Source organism: Mya arenaria, chromosome 4 (genome assembly GCF_026914265.1).
Source record: "Mya arenaria isolate MELC-2E11 chromosome 4, ASM2691426v1".
Lineage (NCBI taxonomy): Eukaryota > Metazoa > Mollusca > Bivalvia > Myida > Myidae > Mya > Mya arenaria.
In genome coordinates, this window is record NC_069125.1 from 69375704 (window position 1) to 69394865 (window position 19162).

At 33.6% G+C, this 19162-nt stretch overlaps 1 protein-coding gene across 1 annotated transcript; it reads left to right on the forward strand.

The window, feature by feature from the left end:
* Positions 1-16169: 16169 nt before the first annotated feature.
* LOC128232475 (acanthoscurrin-1-like) lies at positions 16170-18385 on the forward strand. The gene is made up of 6 exons (XM_052946046.1): positions 16170-16322; positions 16713-16865; positions 17058-17138; positions 17339-17584; positions 17921-18049; positions 18292-18385. Exons 1-5 carry the CDS (start codon positions 16274-16276, stop codon positions 18037-18039), a joined length of 648 nt encoding a protein of 215 aa, XP_052802006.1. The 5' UTR covers positions 16170-16273; the 3' UTR covers positions 18040-18049; positions 18292-18385.
* The last annotated feature ends 777 nt before the right edge of the window (positions 18386-19162 follow it).

Below are 19162 nucleotides of genomic sequence, written 5' to 3' on the forward strand. Positions count from 1 at the left end.
TAAATTACATTGGCGATCTCTGGTTGACCGAGGATTTTAGCGATTGGTCGTAACGCTCCGTTTCTGAAATCTGGGTAGGCATTGCCATTGCTCATGTGTACCAATCTAATAAATCAGGCTCTCACTGTCTTAATAGGCGCTTTCAAAAGGTATCCAGTTCATTGGGACAGCAACATAATTATACAGCCAACTGCAAAGTTTCCTGGTCTTTCTTATTTCTCATGAAGCTTTGTTCCAATATTACCCACGTTTTAGTGGGCTTACACAAATGTGATTAACTTTTGCTCTAGTGCACGTGCTGCGGGTTAGAAATAGTTTGAAAAACTACGGGGCATTTTCCAAACAGCCATGTTGTCGCAGAAAAAAGGTCTCTGATTCTATACCATGGCCCTCCTCTTTCTTTACCGCTCAAATGTAGACAATGAAAGCAGTGGTGTTCTTGACGTTTGATCCAGTTGTGCTTAGCCTTACTGTTTCACCTGAAACGGTTTCAAGCAGTCTCGAGACTGATTTCAGACTAAAATGATATTCTAAAATGGCACAACTGAAAATATTCATTTCATCTCATCTTGCCTTCAAGCTGAGGTTTGATAATGATCTTGCTAACTTTATGAACTTTTTACATTTATTTTTGAAAAAACTAAGGCGACTATAAAGTAATGGCTAGATTTTCATCTCCGCCCATCCCCTCTTTTTCCCCAACCCCATTTTATTGACTCAAATAAAAATGTAGAACTAGGTTCTGTATTTGCGTATCGGTCCGGTACTCTTCTGGAACGGAGTTTATTCATACCTACTAGTCGATGTCATACATTCATACGTAAAGAAAAAGAATAAGAGCGAACATAAAGACAAATAAAAGCGAACATGAAGATAAACAAGAGAGAACATGAAGAAGAATAAGAGCGAACATGAAGATAAATAAGAGAGAACATGACGATAAATAAGAGCGAACATGAAGATGAATAAGAGCGAACATGAAGATAAATAAAAGAAAACATGAAGATAAATGGAGCGAATATGAAAATAAATAAGAGAGAACATGACGAAGAATAAGAGCGAACATGAAGATGAATAAGAGCGAACATGAAGATGAATAAGATCGAACATGAAGAAGAATAAGAGCGAACAAGAAGATGAATAAGAGCGAACATGAAGATGAATAAGAGCGAACATGAAGATGAATAAGAGCGAACATGAAGATGAATAAGAGCGAACAAGAAGATGAATAAGAGCGAACATGAAGAAAATAATGAGCGAACATGAAGATGAATAAGAGCGAACATGAAAATGAATAAGAGCGAACATAAAGAAAAAAACGAGCGAATATTAATATGAATAAGAGCGAACATGAATATGAATAAGAGCGAACATAAAGAAGAAAAAGTGCGAACATATAGAAGAATAAGAGCGAACATGAAGATGAATAAGAGCGAACATGAAGATGAATAAGAGCGAACATGAAGATGAATAAGAGCGAACATGAAGATGAATAAGAGCGAACATGAAGAAGAATAAGAGCGAACATGAAGATGAATAAGAGCGAACATGAAGAAGAATAAGAGCGAACATGAAGAAGAATAAGAGCGAACATGAAGATGAATAAGAGAGAACATGACGAAGAATAAGAGCGAACATGAAGATGAATAAGAGAGAACATGAAGAAGAATAAGAGCGAACATGAAGAAGAATAAGAGCGGACATGAAGATGAATAAGAGAGAACATGAAGAAGAATAAGAGCGAACATGAAGATGAATAAGAGAGAACAGGACGAAGAATAAGAGCGAACATGAAGATAAATAAGAGAGAACATGAAGAAGAATAAGAGCGAACATGAAGATGAATAAGAGCGAACATGAAGAAGATTAAGAGCGAACATGAAGATGAATAAGAGCGAACATGAAGATGAATAAGAGAGAACAGGACAAAGAATAAGAGCGAACATGAAGATGAATAAAAGCGAACATGAAGATGAATAAGAGTGAACATAAAGATAAATAAAAGAGAACATGAAGATAAATAAAAGCGAACATGAAGATGAAAAAGAGCGAACAGGACGAAGAATAAGAGCGAACATAAAGATGAATAAGAGCGAACATGAAGATGAATAAGAGTGAACATGAAGATAAATAAAAGAGAACATGAAGATAAATAAGAGCGAACATGAAGATTAATAAGAGCGAACATGAAGATGAAAAAGAGTGAACATGAAGATAAATATGAAGATAAATAAGAGAGAACATGAAGATAAATAAGAGCGAACATGAACATAAATAAGAGTGAACATAAAGATAAATAAGAGAGAACATGAAGATAAATAAGAGCGAATATGAAGATAAATAAGAGAGAACATGACGAAGAATAAGAGCGAACATGAAGATAAATAAGAGCGAACATGAACATAAATAAAAGGGAACATGAAGATGAATAAAAGCGAACATGAAGATGAATAAGAGAGAACATGACGAAGAATAAGAGCGAACATGAAGATGAATAAGAGCGAACATGAAGATGAATAAGAGAGAACAGGACGAAGAATAAGAGCGAACATGAAGATAAATAAGAGCGAACATGAAGATGAATAAGAGTGAACATGAAGATAAATATGAAGATAAATAAGAGAGAACATGAAGATAAATAAGAGCGAATATGAAGATCAATAAGAGAGAACAAGACGAAGAATAAGAGAGAACATGAAGATGAATAAGAGAGAACATGACGAAGAATAAGAGCGAACATGAAGATGAATAAGAGATAACATGAAGATAAATAAAAGAGAATATGAAGATAAATAAGAGAGAACATGACGAAGAATAAGAGCGAACATGAAGATGAATAAGAGCGAACATGAACATAAATAAGAGCGAACATGAAGATAAATAAGAGAGAACATAAAGATGAATAAGAGTGAACATGAAGATAAATATGAAGATAAATAAGAGAGAACATGAAGATAAATAAGAGCGAATATGAAGATGAATAAGAGAGAACATGACGAAGAAAAAGAGCGAACATGAAGATGAATCAGAGCGAACATGAAGATAAATAAGAGCGAACATGAACATAAATAAGAGAGAACATGAAGATGAATAAGAGAGAACATGACGGAGAATAAGAGCGAACATGAAGATGAATAAGAGCGAACATGAAGATGAATAAAAGCGAACATGAATATAAATAAGAGCAAACATGAAGATAAATAAGAGCAATAATGAAGATGAATAAAAGCGAACATGAAGATGAATAAGAGAGAACAGGACGATGAATAAGAGCGAATATGAAGATGAATAAGAGCGAACATGAAGATAAATAAAAGAGAACATAAAGATAAATAAGAGCAATAATGAAGATGAATAAGAGAGAACATGAAGAAGAATAAGAGAGAACATGACGAAGAATAAGAGCGAACAAGAAGATGAATAAGAGCGAACATGAAGATGAATAAAAGCGAACATGAAGATAAATAAGAACAATAATGAAGATGAATAAAAGAGAACATGAAGATAAATAAGAGAGAACATGACGAAGAATAAGAGCGAACATGAAGATGAATAAGAGCGAACATGAACATAAATAAGAGCGAACATGAAAATAAATAAGAGAGAACATGAAGATGAATAAGAGAGAACATGACGAAGAATAAGAGCGAACATGAAGATAAATAAGAGCGAACATGACGAAGAATAAGAGCGAACATGAAGATGAATAAGAGCGAACATGAAGATAAATAAGAGCGAACATGAAGATTAATAAGAGAGAACAGGACGAAGAATAAGAGCGAACATGAAGATGAATAAGAGCGAACAAGAAGATGAATAAGAGAGAACACGACGAACAATAAGAGCGAACATGAAGATGAATTAGAGAGAACAGGACGAAGAATAAGAGCAAACATGAAGATGAATAAGAGCGAACATGAAGATGAATAAGAGCGAACAGGACGAAGAATAAGAGCGAACATAAAGATGAATAAGAGCGAACATGAAGATGAATAAGAGTGAACATGAAGATAAATAAAAGAGAACATGAAGATAAATAAGAGCGAACATGAAGATGAATAAGAGTGAACATGAAGATAAATAAAAGAGAACATGAAGATAAATAAGAGCGAACATGAAGATTAATAAGAGCGAACATGAAGATGAATAAGAGTGAACATGAAGATAAATATGAAGATAAATAAGAGAGAACATGAAGATAAATAAGAGCGAATATGAAGATAAATAAGAGAGAACATGACGAAGAATAAGAGCGAACATGAAGATAAATAAGAGCGAACATGAAAATAAATAAAAGGGAACATGAAGATGAATAAAAGCGAACATGAAGATGAATAAGAGAGAACATGACGAAGAATAAGAGCGAACATGAAGATGAATAAGAGCGAACATGAAGATGAATAAGAGAGAACAGGACGAAGAATAAGAGCGAACATGAAGATAAATAAGAGCGAACATGAAGATGAATAAGAGTGAACATGAAGATAAATATGAAGATAAATAAGAGAGAACATGAAGATAAATAAGAGCGAATATGAAGATCAATAAGAGAGAACAAGACGAAGAATAAGAGAGAACATGAAGATGAATAAGAGAGAACATGACGAAGAATAAGAGCGAACATGAAGATGAATAAGAGCGAACATAAACATAAATAAGAGCGAACATGAACATAAATAAGAGAGAACATGAAGATGAATAAGAGAGAACATGACGAAGAATAAGAGCGAACATGAAGATGAATAAGAGCGAACATGAAGATGAATAAGAGCGAACATGAAGATAAATAAAAGAGAAAATGAATATAAATAAGAGCGAACATGAAGATAAATAAGAGCAATAATGAAGATGAATAAAAGCGAACATGAAGATGAATAAGAGAGAACAGGACGATGAATAAGAGCGAACATGAAGATGAATAAGAGCGAACATGAAGATAAATAAAAGAGAACATAAAGATAAATAAGAGCAACAATGAAGATGAATAAGAGAGAACATGAAGAAGAATAAGAGAGAACATGACGAAGAATAAGAGCGAACATGAAGATGAATCAGAGCGAACATGAAGATGAATAAAAGCGAACATGAAGATAAATAAGAACAATAATGAAGATGAATAAAAGCGAACATGAAGATGAATAAGAGAGAACAGGACGATGAATAAGAGCGAACATGAAGATGAATAAGAGCGAACATGAAGATAATTAAAAGAGAACATGAAGATAAATAAGAGAGAACATGACGAAGAATAAGAGCGAACATGAAGATGAATAAGAGCGAACATGAACATAAATAAGAGCGAACATGAAAATAAATAAGAGAGAACATGAAGATGAATAAGAGAGAACATGACGAAGAATAAGAGCGAACATGAAGATAAATAAGAGCGAAAATGACGAAGAATAAGAGCGAACATGAAGATGAATAAGAGCGAATATGAAGATAAATAAGAGCGAACATGAAGATTAATAAGAGAGAACAGGACGAAGAATAAGAGCGAACATGAAGATGAATAAGAGCGAACAAGAAGATGAATAAGAGAGAATTGGACGAACAATAAGAGCGAACATGAAGATGAATTAGAGAGAACAGGACGAAGAATAAGAGCGAACATGAAGTTGAATAAGAGCGAACATGAAGATAAATAAGAGCAAACATGAAGATTAACACGAGAGAACATGACGAAGAATAAGAGCGAACATGAAGATGAATTAGAGCGAACATGCAGATAAATAAGAGCGAACATGAAGATGAATAAGAGAGAACATGACGAAGAATAAGAGCGAACATGAAGATGAATAATAAGAGAGAACATGAAGATAAATAAGAGCGAACATGAAGATGAATAAGAGCGAACATGAAGATGAATAAGAGCGAACATGAAGATGAATAAAAGCGAACATGAAGAAGAATAAGAGCGAACATGAAGATGAATAAAAGCGAACATGAAGAAGAATAAGAGCGAACATGAAGATGAATAAAAGCGAACATGAAGATGAATAAGAGCGAACAAGAAGATGAATAAGAGCGAACATGAAGAAAAAATGAGCGAACATGAATATGAATCAGAGCGAACATGAAGAAAAAACGAGCGAACATTAATATGAATAAGAGCGAACATGAATATGAATAAGAGCGAACATAAAGAAGAATAAGTGCTAACAGATAGGAGAATAAGAGCGAACATGAAGAAGAATAAGAGCGAATATAAAGAAGAAAAAGAGCAGACATGAAAATGAATAAGAGCGAACATGAAGATGAATAAGAGCGAACATGAAAAAGAATAAGAGAAAACATGAAACTGAATAAGAGCGAACATGAAGATGAATAAAAGCATACATGAAGAAGAATAAGAGCGAACATGAAGAAGAATAAGACCAAACATGAAAGTGAATAAGAGCGAACATGAAGATGAATAAAAGCAAACATGAAAATGAATAAGAGCGAACATGAAGATGAAATAAGAGCAAACATGAAGAAGAATAAGAACGGACATGAAGAAGAATAAGAGCAAACATGAAAATGAATAAGAGCAAACATGAAGATGAATAAGAGCAAGCATGAAGTAGAATAAGAGCGAACATGAAGATGAAATAAGAGCAAACATGAAGAAGAATAAGAACGAACATGAAGAAAAATAAGAGCAAACATGAAGATGAATAAGAGCAAGCATGAAGTAGAATAAGTGCGAACATGAATATGAAATAAGAGCAAACATGAAGAAGAATAAGAACGAACATGAAGAAGAATAAGAGCAAACATGAAAATGAATAATAGCGAACATGAAGAAGAATAAGAGCAAACATGAAAATGAATAAGAGCGAACATGAAGATGAATAAGAGCAAGCATGAAGTAGAATAAGAGCGAACATGAAGATGAAATAAGAGCAAACATGAAGAAGAATAAGAACGAACATGAAGAAGAATAAGTGCAAACATGAAAATGAATAAGAGCGAACATGGAGAAAAATAAGAGCGAACATGAAGATGAATAAGAGCGAACATGAAGAAGAATAAGAGCGAACATAAAGAAGAATAAGAGCGAACATGGAGACAAATAAGAGCGATAATGGAGAAGAATACGGGCGAACAAGAAGATAAATAAGAGCGAACATGAAGATGAATAAGAGAGAACATGACGAAGAATAAGAGCGAACATGAAGATGAATAATAAGAGAGAACATGAAGATAAATAAGAGCGAACATGAAGATGAATAAGAGCGAACATGAAGATAAATAAAAGGAAACATGACGAAGAATAAGAGCGAACATGAAGATGAATAACAGCGAACATGAAGATGAATAAAAGCGAACATGAAGAAGAATAAGAGCGAACATGAAGATGAATAAAAGCGAACATGAAGAAGAATAAGAGCGAACATGAAGATGAATAAGAGCGAACAAGAAGATGAATAAGAGCGAACATGAAGAAGAATAAGAGCGAACATGAAGATGAATAAAAGCGAACATGAAGAAGAATAAGAGCGAACATGAAGATGAATAAAAGCGAACATGAAGATGAATAAGAGCGAACAAGAAGATGAATAAGAGCGAACATGAAGAAAAAATGAGCGAACATGATTATGAATCAGAGCGAACATGAAGAAAAGACGAGCGAACATTAATATGAATAAGAGCGAACATGAATATGAATAAGAGCGAACATAAAGAAGAATAAGTGCTAACATAAAGAAGAAAAAGAGCAGACATGAAAATGAATAAGAGCGAACATGAAGATGAATAAGAGCGAACATGAAAAAGAATAAGAGAAAACATGAAACTGAATAAGAACGAACATGAAGATGAATAAAAGCACACATAAAGAAGAATAAGAGCGAACATGAAGAAGAATAAGACCAAACATGAAAATGAATAAGAGCAATAATGAAAAGGTATAAAAGCAAACATGAAGAAGAATAAGAACGGACATGAAGAAGAATAAGAGCAAACATGAAAATGAATAAGAGCAAACATGAAGATGAATTAGAGCAAGCATGAAGTAGAATAAGAGCGAACATGAAGATGAAATAAGAGCAAACATGAAGAAGAATAAGAACGAACATGAAGAAAAATAAGAGCAAACATGAAGATGAATAAGAGCAAGCATGAAGTAGAATAAAAGCAAACATGAAGATGAAATAAGAGCAAACATGAAGAAGAATTAGAACGAACATGAAGAAGAATAAGAGCAAACATGAAAATGAATAATAGCGAACATGAAGAAGAATAAGAGCAAACATGAAAATGAATAAGAGCGAACATGAAGATGAATAAGAGCAAGCATGAAGTAGAATAAGAGCGAACATGAAGATGAAATAAGAGCAAACATGAAGAATAATAAGAACGAACATGAAGAAGAATAAGAGCAAACATGAAAATGAATAAGAGCGAACATGAAGAAGAATAAGAGAACATAAAAAAGAATACGAGCGAACATGAAGAAAAATAAGAGCAAACATGAAAATGAATAATAGCGAACAAGGAGATGAATAAGACCGAACATGAAGAAAAAAACGAGCGAACATGAAAAATAATAAGAGCGAACATGGAAAAAATAAGAGCGAACATGAAGATGAATAATAGCGAACAAGAAGATGAATAAGAGCGAACATGAAGAAAAAAACGAGCGAACATGAAAAATGATAAGAGCGAACATGGAGAAAAATAAGAGCGAACATGAAGATGAATAAGAGCGAACATGAAGAAGAATAAGAGCGAACATGAAGATGAATAAGAGCGAACATGAAGATGAATAAGAGCGAACATGGAGACAAATAAGAGCGATAATGGAGAAGAATACGGGCGAACAAGAAGATAAATATGGGCGAACATGAAGAAGAATTAGAGCAACACATGAAGAAGAATAAGAGCGAACATGAAGAACAATACGAGCGAACATGAAGAGGAATAAGAGCAAACATAAAAATGAATAATAGCGAACAAGAAGATGAATAAGAGCGAACATGAAGAAAAAAACGAGCGAACATGAAAAAGAATAAGAGCGAAAATGGAGAAAAATAAGAGCGAACATGAAGATGAATAAGAGCGAACATGAAGAAGAATAAGAGCGAACAAGAAGATAAATAAGAGCGAACATGATGAAGAATAAGAGAAAAACATGAAGATGAATAAGAGCGAACATGAAGATGAATAAGAGCGAACATGAAGATGAATAAGAGCAAACATGAAGATGAATAAAAGCGAACATGAAGATGAATAAGAGCAATAATGAAAAGGTATAAAAGCAAACATGAAGATGAATGAGAGCGAACATGAAGATGAATAAGAGCAATAATGAAGAGAAATAAGAGCGAACATGAGGATGAATATGAGCGAACATGAAGATGAATAAGAGCAATACTGAAGAGGAATAAGAGCAAACATTAAGAAGAATAAACTTAAGAGGAATAAGAGCAAACATTAAGAAGAATAAGAGCGAACATGAAGATGAATAAGAGCAATAATGAAGAGGAATAAGAGCAAACATTAAGAAGAATAAAAGCGAATATGAACATGACCCGATAAATAGCCAATTGGTCAGCTGGAACAATTTGGCGTCTTCCATGGCGACCTGCCCACAACAAGCAAATCAACAATTGCAGCAAACACTTAAAGCTCAGCAATTGAGTATCAACACATGTAACTATGCAATTGAGTATCAGCAGATGTAACTATGCAATTGAGTATCAGCACATTCAACTATGCAATTGAGTATCAGCAGATGTAACTATGCAATTGAGTATCAGCACATTCAACTATGCAATTGAGTATCAGCACATTCAACTATGCAATTGAGTATCAGCACATTCAACTATGCAATTGAGTATCAACACATGTAACTATGCAATTGAGTATCAGCACATTCAACTATGCAATTGAGTATCAACACATGTAACTATGCAATTGAGTATCAGCACATTCAACTATGCAATTGAGTATCAGCACATTCAACTATGCAATTGAGTATCAACACATGTAACTATGCAATTGAGTATCAGCACATTCAACTATGCAATTGAGTATCAGCAGATTCAACTATGCAATTGAGTATCAACACATGTAACTATGCAAGAGTATCAGCAGATGTAACTATGCAATTGAGTATCAGCACATTCAACTATGCAATTGAGTATCAACACATGTAACTATGCAATTGAGTATCAGCACATTCAACTATGCAATTGAGTATCAGCACATTCAACTATGCAATTGAGTATCAGCAGATGTAATTATGCAATTGAGTATCAGCACATTCAACTATGCAATTGAGTATCAACACATGTAACTATGCAATTGAGTATCAGCACATTCAACTATGCAATTGAGTATCAACACATGTAACTATGCAATTCAGAATGAACACGTACAACTATGCAATTCAATATCAACACAGGTAACTATGCAATTCAGAAACTGCAAACTCAAGAATATTCAATGATTACTTTATTATTATTACTGTTCTTAGTTGTTGTTAAATGTATTTATGTGAAACGAACAGAAGAGAAGCTCAATTTGCCAAAACAAATTCCATAAAAAGGTCGGACGGTGCGATACTAGGAAAAAAGTCTTAAGAATTAGTTCTTGAAAGTCTAAAAAAAAGTGCAATTTGTCGCAAATGCAAAACGTACAACAATTCATAAAAAGGAAATATTTATAAAAGCGGCTTACAAATGCAGTCGCTCAACAATTATCGCCATATTCTAATTAGATAACTTATTCCCATCATCAGATCAATGCACGTTTTTTAAAAATCGTGTGACAGTTCAAATATTCTGTGTGATACTGTTTTTAACCTTTCATAGCTTAGCGGTATTTACCACTGTCTTGTAGTGGGAATGTAAAAGGTAATTTACTTTCTTGAAAAGCAACTGCCTTATTCCGATGCTGTTAGAGTTCTTATTTGGACTCCGCTTAACAACATAACTGAGTAAAATCGTTTGCTTAAAAAAAATCAGAATATAGAAATAAGCATCTCATCGTATCAAATAATAAAACAATGCGAGTATACGGCTTTGTTTTTGTTTTTTGTAATAGAGCAAGCAGAACATTCATTTATACGGTAAACACGTAATGTGTCGAGTGAAAACTTTAAAGTCAAATTCTTTTTTACATCTTTTTAATTCTTGTTAGTATATGTGAATAAGCAACTTGACAAAATGATGCATTTCAATTACTTTTAAGATGCATTTCAATTATTATACAAATTTATATTAAAGAAATTTAATTCCATCGTATTTGTAAAAAAAATACTTTTTTAAACTGCTTTTTGCGTTATGTATCGTTATGTAAAATGTGTTTTCCTTACAGAAACCAAACTCTTTTTTCCCGGTGGTTGACCACTTGAAACCTGACCAAAAGTGAATACAATTGAATTGAATAGTAATTTGCGGTGAGTCTAATATGATGTATCTTGCTTCTGGTTACGTGCGGTGGACCGCTATATGCAAGAGCTGTGTTGGCCATGTACCGTCGAAAACGGTTCGTTTAATGGTTTCCCGAGATTCCTTGCTTGAATAAATAAATAAATGAATTAAAAAATAAAAATAAATAAATAAATACAACGAATTATTTTTTGATAATGACTAAACTGAGAGCTGCAAATTCATAACTCTTCTGTTACTCTTATGTACATTATATTCCAAATTAACAGTTTGTTTTGAGAAATTTCAAAAACCAGAAAGCTGTCAGATAAACTAGGGTCTCAACTGGCAGCAATCTGAATAAAAGTAGATTCTTTAGTTTTTAGCAATGGAAAGATTATGGGAATATCAAAATATGTAACTCAAAGATGTGTTTTTTCAAAGAAATATATCAATGTGTTATGAATTAGGTGTTTTCATATTGGCCCAGTTATTTGTCCAATGACCGATGACAAATAACTCGCTAATTTGAAATCAACTAATTAATTAATATTTTATTAATTAACTATTACGTTTGATACGACTTTTTGGTTAAAACATTCGAATAACTTACCTAAATGCTTTATTGAAGCTTATATATCCCCTTTTCATTCAAAGTTTCTGTTTTTCTAGACTGGACTTTGCTGATTTTGACATGCATCCTTTTAGCGACATTGTACATACTTATGAATAAAGCATTGTACTGTCTAAGGAAGCATATTCTTTCGTCTTTATTTCGTTTAATCGTTTGCCAAAAAAACAAAATTCTCACCTTTCCTTGTCCATTTTGTCTGTTTCCAAAAATTATCGTAAAATCCACCAACAGGTTAAATACAACTGTAATATCAAACCGTACAAAGTGGTCAAGTATATTTAGGCTATTAATTCTAAACATGTTTTAAGCGAGGCACACAATTTTCAAAACAGTCGGTAACTCGGAAAACAAAATGAATGGATTTTTAAATAGTTTCCAGCATATTAGGGAGAGTTTCGACAGCCATTGAAAATGGTCTATTTCTCTAATCCTGTATTTGGCGAGTTTTGTAGCCAATCAACACGGAAAACTCATATTGGCCGACTTTGGTCGATATTGTGCGAGTAGTTTTGGAATAAATTGTCGTCAATGGTCTGTTATCAGTACTACGATTATCCTCGCATCAAATACGTAATAGTTGATAAATAAATGTGGCATATAAATTGAAATGAGTAGCCATTGATATGGATTGTATTTTTTGTATGGAATAATGGTGAAGATCAGGACAGAAGTAAAATGAACTCTGGACTGGATTTAGTTACTCAATATACTTCAATTTAAAGAAAAGCCGAAAGCGGAGGGCAATATTTTCTCCAATGCAATGAAGGCAACCTACCATTGAAATTTCTTAAAAAATAAACCTGATAAGATTAAGAGAATTGTACTGTCCAATTATGTTTCTTACGCAACGAAGTGTAATAAGGTGTATGTAATACTCTAATGTTCAATTCCAATGGGACCAAGTAGTAATACCTCTATTCTGATAAGCCCAAAACACTTAGAATATTTTATAACGGGAAACGTCGGCTTCAGGAACCTGCACACTCGCCTACGCAACGACTGTTGTTCCCTGAATCACCATCTCTATGTTAAAAACATTGTTCCCTCACCATTTTGTAGGTGTGGAAGACAGGAGACTACATACCACTATCTCTTTATTTGTCCAATCTTTACTGAACAAAGGCAACACATGTTTAATACTGTTCAATCTCTAACTGAAGTTACCCTCCGTTGCTTACTATATGGTGATGACACACTGACTGAAGAGCAAAATAGTACTCTGTTTGATGCAGTTCATCGTTTCATTTATTTGTCAAAAAGATTTGAAAGCCAGTGATCGACTCAAACCACCAACACTTAATATTACACATTTTTTACTTTGCCTCTCTTTCTTTTTCTTCTTCGTTCTTTCTCATACTATATTATTTTTTTCTACTTCAATGCAGTTGATTAATTTAGAATAAAGTTTGTTTTTTCTTAAGTAAAGGTTGTTGCATTTAAAGTATCTCATTCAATTATCTAAATTTTAACATTATTTAATATGAGCTTGTGTATTAATATAATTATAACTTCATCACTAGTATCCGCCTCAAATGCTAATTGTAATTTATCATAACAGGGAAAGGAACTCTATTAGTTTATTTCTACCGTTCCAATCCTGAAATTTGATTATGTATTTGTATTGAAATGTTGATAAATTTTGCTCAATAAAATATGTTTAAACCAAGTTGTTAGTATTTATAAACAATCCATGATTTATGAATCATAGCAAAATAATGTTCCTGTAAGGTGTCCTGTAAGGTGTCATTACAAATGAACCATTATTTTCAGAGGAGCAGTCAAGACAAAGTATGTGACACAGGACAGACAGACAGACAGACAGACAGCACAAACTTACAAAAAAAGCCCATCTGTATATTACTTTTTATACTCAAACGTCAGTCTACTTATGTTAGTTTTGGAAAAATGTTTTCAATTTGATACACATTATTTAAAAACTATACCTGATACTGCCATGTATTCCCTCACTGTTGTATTAAAGCTGCTGCCAGGAACCGCGTAATAAATACTTTATATTTCATTTCTATTAAAAATTTTAGATAATACATGCAAAATGGAGTTCTGAGGGCTTATGCTAGCTGGTAAACAACACTTTTGTTTTTCGTGTTATATATGCCGCTTATATCAAAGAAGGTATCAATTTTAAAAGAAGAACTGATTTGGAATTAAATGATATTGGGAGTCTTTGGTTGGAAATGAAGATCTGCACCACTAAACGTGTTGTACTTGGTGTCTTCTATCGCCCTCCTACTTCTGGTAACAACTGCTATAACCTCACTGAAGACTCAATAGGCTCAACGAGAGAAAGTGGTATTGATGATATATATGTTACAGATGATTTCTTAACATTCTAGTGGATAAGTCAGGGCGTAAACACAACACATTTTACTGAGCATTCATCCCCTATTATAGATCTCTTATTTGGTTCTAAATCAAACTTTCTCGTCCACAGTTGTGTTGGTGAGCCCTTTTCTCGAGCAAATCTTTTGCTTCCATTGTCCTGTATTTGGAATCTTCAGATTTCAAAAACAAGTACAGAAGGTCTCTCGTCGTAATATATGAAAATATGAAAATGAAAAATGAAAACTATAATCAATTACGACAGAAGCTTTCTGATGAAGCTTTCTGATAAACTTGATAACTATTAGGAATGCTAATATAGACTTGTTCACCTCCAAACTTACACTTACTATATCTGATATTTTCAGCAGTTGTATCCAAAGCAAGGCAGTAAATATTTATCCTCATGAACTTCCTTGGATGAACGCTAACATTGAAATAAAAATCCGACAGCGGAAACAGTCTTTTAGAAAGGCTAAACACTCAAATAATCCGACACCTTGGATTAGGTTCCGCGGCATGAAATGAAGTAGTTGCTCTCGTTCGTAGTTCTAACTCGCTTTACTATGATAGACTTGATTCGAAACTAAAGGACTGATGGAAAACTCATTTATCACTCTGGCAACATCAAGGGGCATTCCACTACTAGTCAATCCAGTTGATGGTGAAATTGTTACGGACGAACAAGAAAAGGCTGATATTCTCAGTCTTTTTTGTCCGTCAAACATACTTTGACGACTCAAGTCAAGTTGTTCTCTAACACGAAATTAGAGCTGAGCAAGGGAAACTAGATTCCATACGCATTCTACCATCTGAGACTGAGGATGCAATAAAATGTCCCTCGACAGGGACTTTACATGTATATGTTCTTATTTTGATGCTATTAGAAAGCAAAATGTAAACAAATACTATTTGGTTAAACCATCAGTGTTAAAGTATATCCAGTAAGTAAAATAATTATGTACATGTATCTTTTTTAAATACTCTTTTAAGATAAGAGCAAGCTTACTAGATGTCAATTCCTAATTACATTTATAAGCCATGTTCACCTTCACATTAATTAATTTTTTTCTACATATTCGTATGTTGTTATGTGTATTAATTGTTTGTTTTTATCATTGTTCATTCACTTTGACAAATTGTATTACAAGATGTATGTGTTGTGACAAAACCGGAATGAATACATGTGTGAATGGAGAAATACATATTAAATATGCGGACATGATTAACTTGTCACCACTGTCTCTGAAAAGTGTATTTTTATTAATTAAATTTTTACTTTTGGTCGGAGGACTTGTTCTACAATAAGTAGTATGTTATGTTATTTAATGTAATTATTTCAATTCAAGCATTAAAAAAGTACAGTTGGTGTATACTCATTCGTGTTACCAGATAAAGTTTTGTTAATGTTATCAGGCATCAATATCACGAAAATACTAAAAGTTATTTTTCAACTTGTTTTTCCACATTACTTCTTGGCTAGATTATCTTGTGCATTTTATTGTTAATTTGACATAAAACCCTCTGAAACAGTGTTACCGACCCAGGATAAAACCCTTTGCAACTAAATGACCATGTAGCAAACCCAAGATAAAACTTTAGGACATGTTGATTTAAAAAATGCAATAAAATATGGCAACACTGCCAAATGTTAATGATTGATGAACCACTGGAAGGTAATTAAAACACACTATGTCTTCTTTATAAATAAATGTGAATCCTGATTTGCATCTTATTAGGAAATTTGTACACGATTTCGTTTGGATGGAAAAAGTGGGAACAATTGTCTGATTGATCGAAATCACCAATAATGGTTACCGATCACTACGTTTTACTGATGTATGCATTAGATGACTTGCTATTTGAATTAAAACGTATAAAAGGCAGAGGCTTGATGTAGCCAGCAGTCAAGGAGTATCTTACCACCAGACACATCACCATGAAATATCTCTTGCTGCTCGTTGTCGCTGTCTTCGCAGTCAGCTCAGGTAGGACTAGTTTAGATACTTGGGCATGTTGCTGTAACTAAATATATTAAATGTTGCATTTTACAGTTGTTTAACTTTGGATTATACAGGTAACATATAACATATTATATGCACGTAATTCATATAATACCGTGATGTTTCATAGAACTACATTTTATAAACTATCAATAGTTACAGCTATGTTTTATGTCGTTATCATATAACAATGCACAATTTCGCCCGCCAGTAGATGCTTGCGGCATAATTCTTATTTTCCGTAATATTTTACTTACATAGATATCATATTTGTAAAAAGAAAGCAAACCTTATATTTAAACATTTTAAGCCTATTTATTTTAAACATCGATTGGTATAGATATTATATATTTCTATGTTTTATTAAACTTGCAGTGTCTGCGAGGGGCAAATGGCAACGACCGTGCAAAGGTAAGTGGTGCCATGGAGGCGGATACGGAGGTGGATCCGGCTATGGTGGATACGGCGGTGGTGGATACGGAGGTGGAGGATATGGCATGTCCGGTGGTTATGGCGGCGGATTCGGCGGTTAGTGTACACATTTATTAATTAATAAAATATATCACCTTGATTGATCTCTTGATTGTTAAACACTTGGAAAATTTGAAAATATTATTATTATTATCACCATAAAGTTTCTTTGTATAAGCATTACATGATAATAAAAAAACAGTAAGTAAAAACAATGTACACATTTTAGATCTGATTAAATCATTTAAGGCTATGGAGGTGGCGGCGGATACGGTTATGGTGGCGGCATGGCCGGTGGTTATGGTGGTGGTTTTGGCGGTGGAATGAGCGGTATGTGCACATTTTTATTGATTGGTAGAACATATCTTTTCGAATTATCTTTTGAAAGTTACTAACTTAGGCAATTCTTAATCATATTATGTAATTTAAATCACTCATCACCATGAAGTCACTATGTATACTCATAACTTTATAATAAAAATAGCAAGCAAGTGAAACTACACATGTGACATTTGGCTAAATCATATAAGGTGGATACATGGGAGGATACGGTGGATTTACTGGTGGAAAGAAATTCGGCGGCTATGGCGGCTATGGAGGTGGTGGATATGGTGGTATGTCCGGTGGTTATGGTGGTGGATTCGGCGGATACGGTGGCATGTCCGGTGGATTCGGCGGATACGGTGGCATGTCCGGTGGTTATGGTGGCGGATATGGCGGATTCGGAGGTGGCATGGGTGGCGGTTATGGAGGTGGATACGGCGGATTCGGCGGAAGTACGTATACAGTCTCAACCACAATTTATAATTTAGGATTCATAGCCAAGAGGAGAATGATTTGAATGGCCAACTTTAGCTTTATAAATAAGGATTGTTTGTTTTTATAATACTACCGACCGTTATAAATATACAAATACTGATTAAAATATTAGCAATAAAAAAATATGTTTCAAAAATATTTTTTCTTGACCGTGTGCAATTTTTGCAAACCCAATTATTTCGAAATATCAGTATACTTATAGTGTTATTGTCATAATTAAATATTTTGAAATGTTGTGAAATGATCCAGAACAACGTCAACTAAACACGCAAGCGCTTTCTCTATATTCCCAGGAGGCCGATACTGCAAATGCGCTCCACGATGCAACAAATGGCAGAAGTTTGTCGGCCGATGCCCATGGTGCAAGAAGGGCTGCAAGCTGGTGTTCTGTTGCAACCGCGGTAAAATGTAAACTCTATGAGGTAGGCTTTCACCATGATATTTGCGTGTTTCGCATACAATATGAATGCTTTGAATTGAGCTCGCAAATTTTTTACGCAAGAGCATCGCTTCTTGCGAAATGCATGGACAGACAGATGAAAGATTTGTTCACTCATGGATTATGCTGCATGATCGATCAAATACTCTTTTGCATAGTGTAAAAAGGAAACGTGGCTATTGTTTAGATGTTGACACCTAAAACATGAATGTTTGTTCACTTCAGATACTGACACCTTACGACGGATTTCTCCTGATGACTCCATTGTACATTGTTCATTTAGTATATGTATTTCAAATAAAGCATCTTTAAATTACAATTGGTGTATACATTTATTTTACCCAAATGGTTCCTAATGATTCATTATCTTATTTTTGAGGGAGTCATTCATATGCTTATTATTTATTATATCCTGGAATTCAAAAAAGCTTTCAAGTGATCAAAATTGATCAAATTTGCCGCACTTACTCTCAATTTCAATCTGAACTCATTTTATCACAAAACATCAAAACATCTCTATCGTATAAGTTTAAAAAATAAATAAAATGGCCTTGTGTCATAGAACATGTTGATTGAAACGTTGGCAAGATTTACGCGAAAAAATATTCCACAGAAAAAAATGAAACTCAGTAAAAATTTTGTTTTTTGTTTTATCAATTGCTGAAGTATATTTTGTAAACAATAAAGGAAGTTCTCATCGCCCACTAACCAATCGTATGATGAGTTTCTCCTACTTTTTTTAAACTTTTCTGCGGATGAAACAGTATATTATAACTAACCCTACAGCCGACACGCAACACAAATAAACAATGTGTTAGTTTGTTCTATTTTGGAAGATAAACTGCGTAATTATCTTGATTCATTTAACTGCAATTAAACTTTCCTTATTTTTAAAGAGTCAGGTAAAAGAAGGGAAGCATTAAGTCATTAGACTTTGAAGATATTGTATTTGATATGATCGTACTGTAGAGGTTCATTCATGGCGAAGCGTGACAATTGACCCGAGTGTCTCATAACTGTCCGACGCGTATGCATGTATTACTTTAAACCTTGCGGTCAAGGATAACCCGTGAAAGTTCGAGCACTTATTTCCAAC

What these genes read in the sequence shown, in the direction of transcription:
- LOC128232475 (XM_052946046.1), top strand. Translation starts at nt 16,274, where the DNA reads ATGAAATATCTCTTGCTGCTCGTTGTCGCTGTCTTCGCAGTCAGCTCA. An exon ending in TTATGGCGGCGGATTCGGCG is followed by an intron (nt 16,866 to 17,057) that starts GTTAGTGTACAC and finishes AAATCATTTAAG; the next exon opens with GCTATGGAGGTGGCGGCGGA. An exon ending in TTTTGGCGGTGGAATGAGCG is followed by an intron (nt 17,139 to 17,338) that starts GTATGTGCACAT and finishes AAATCATATAAG; the next exon opens with GTGGATACATGGGAGGATAC.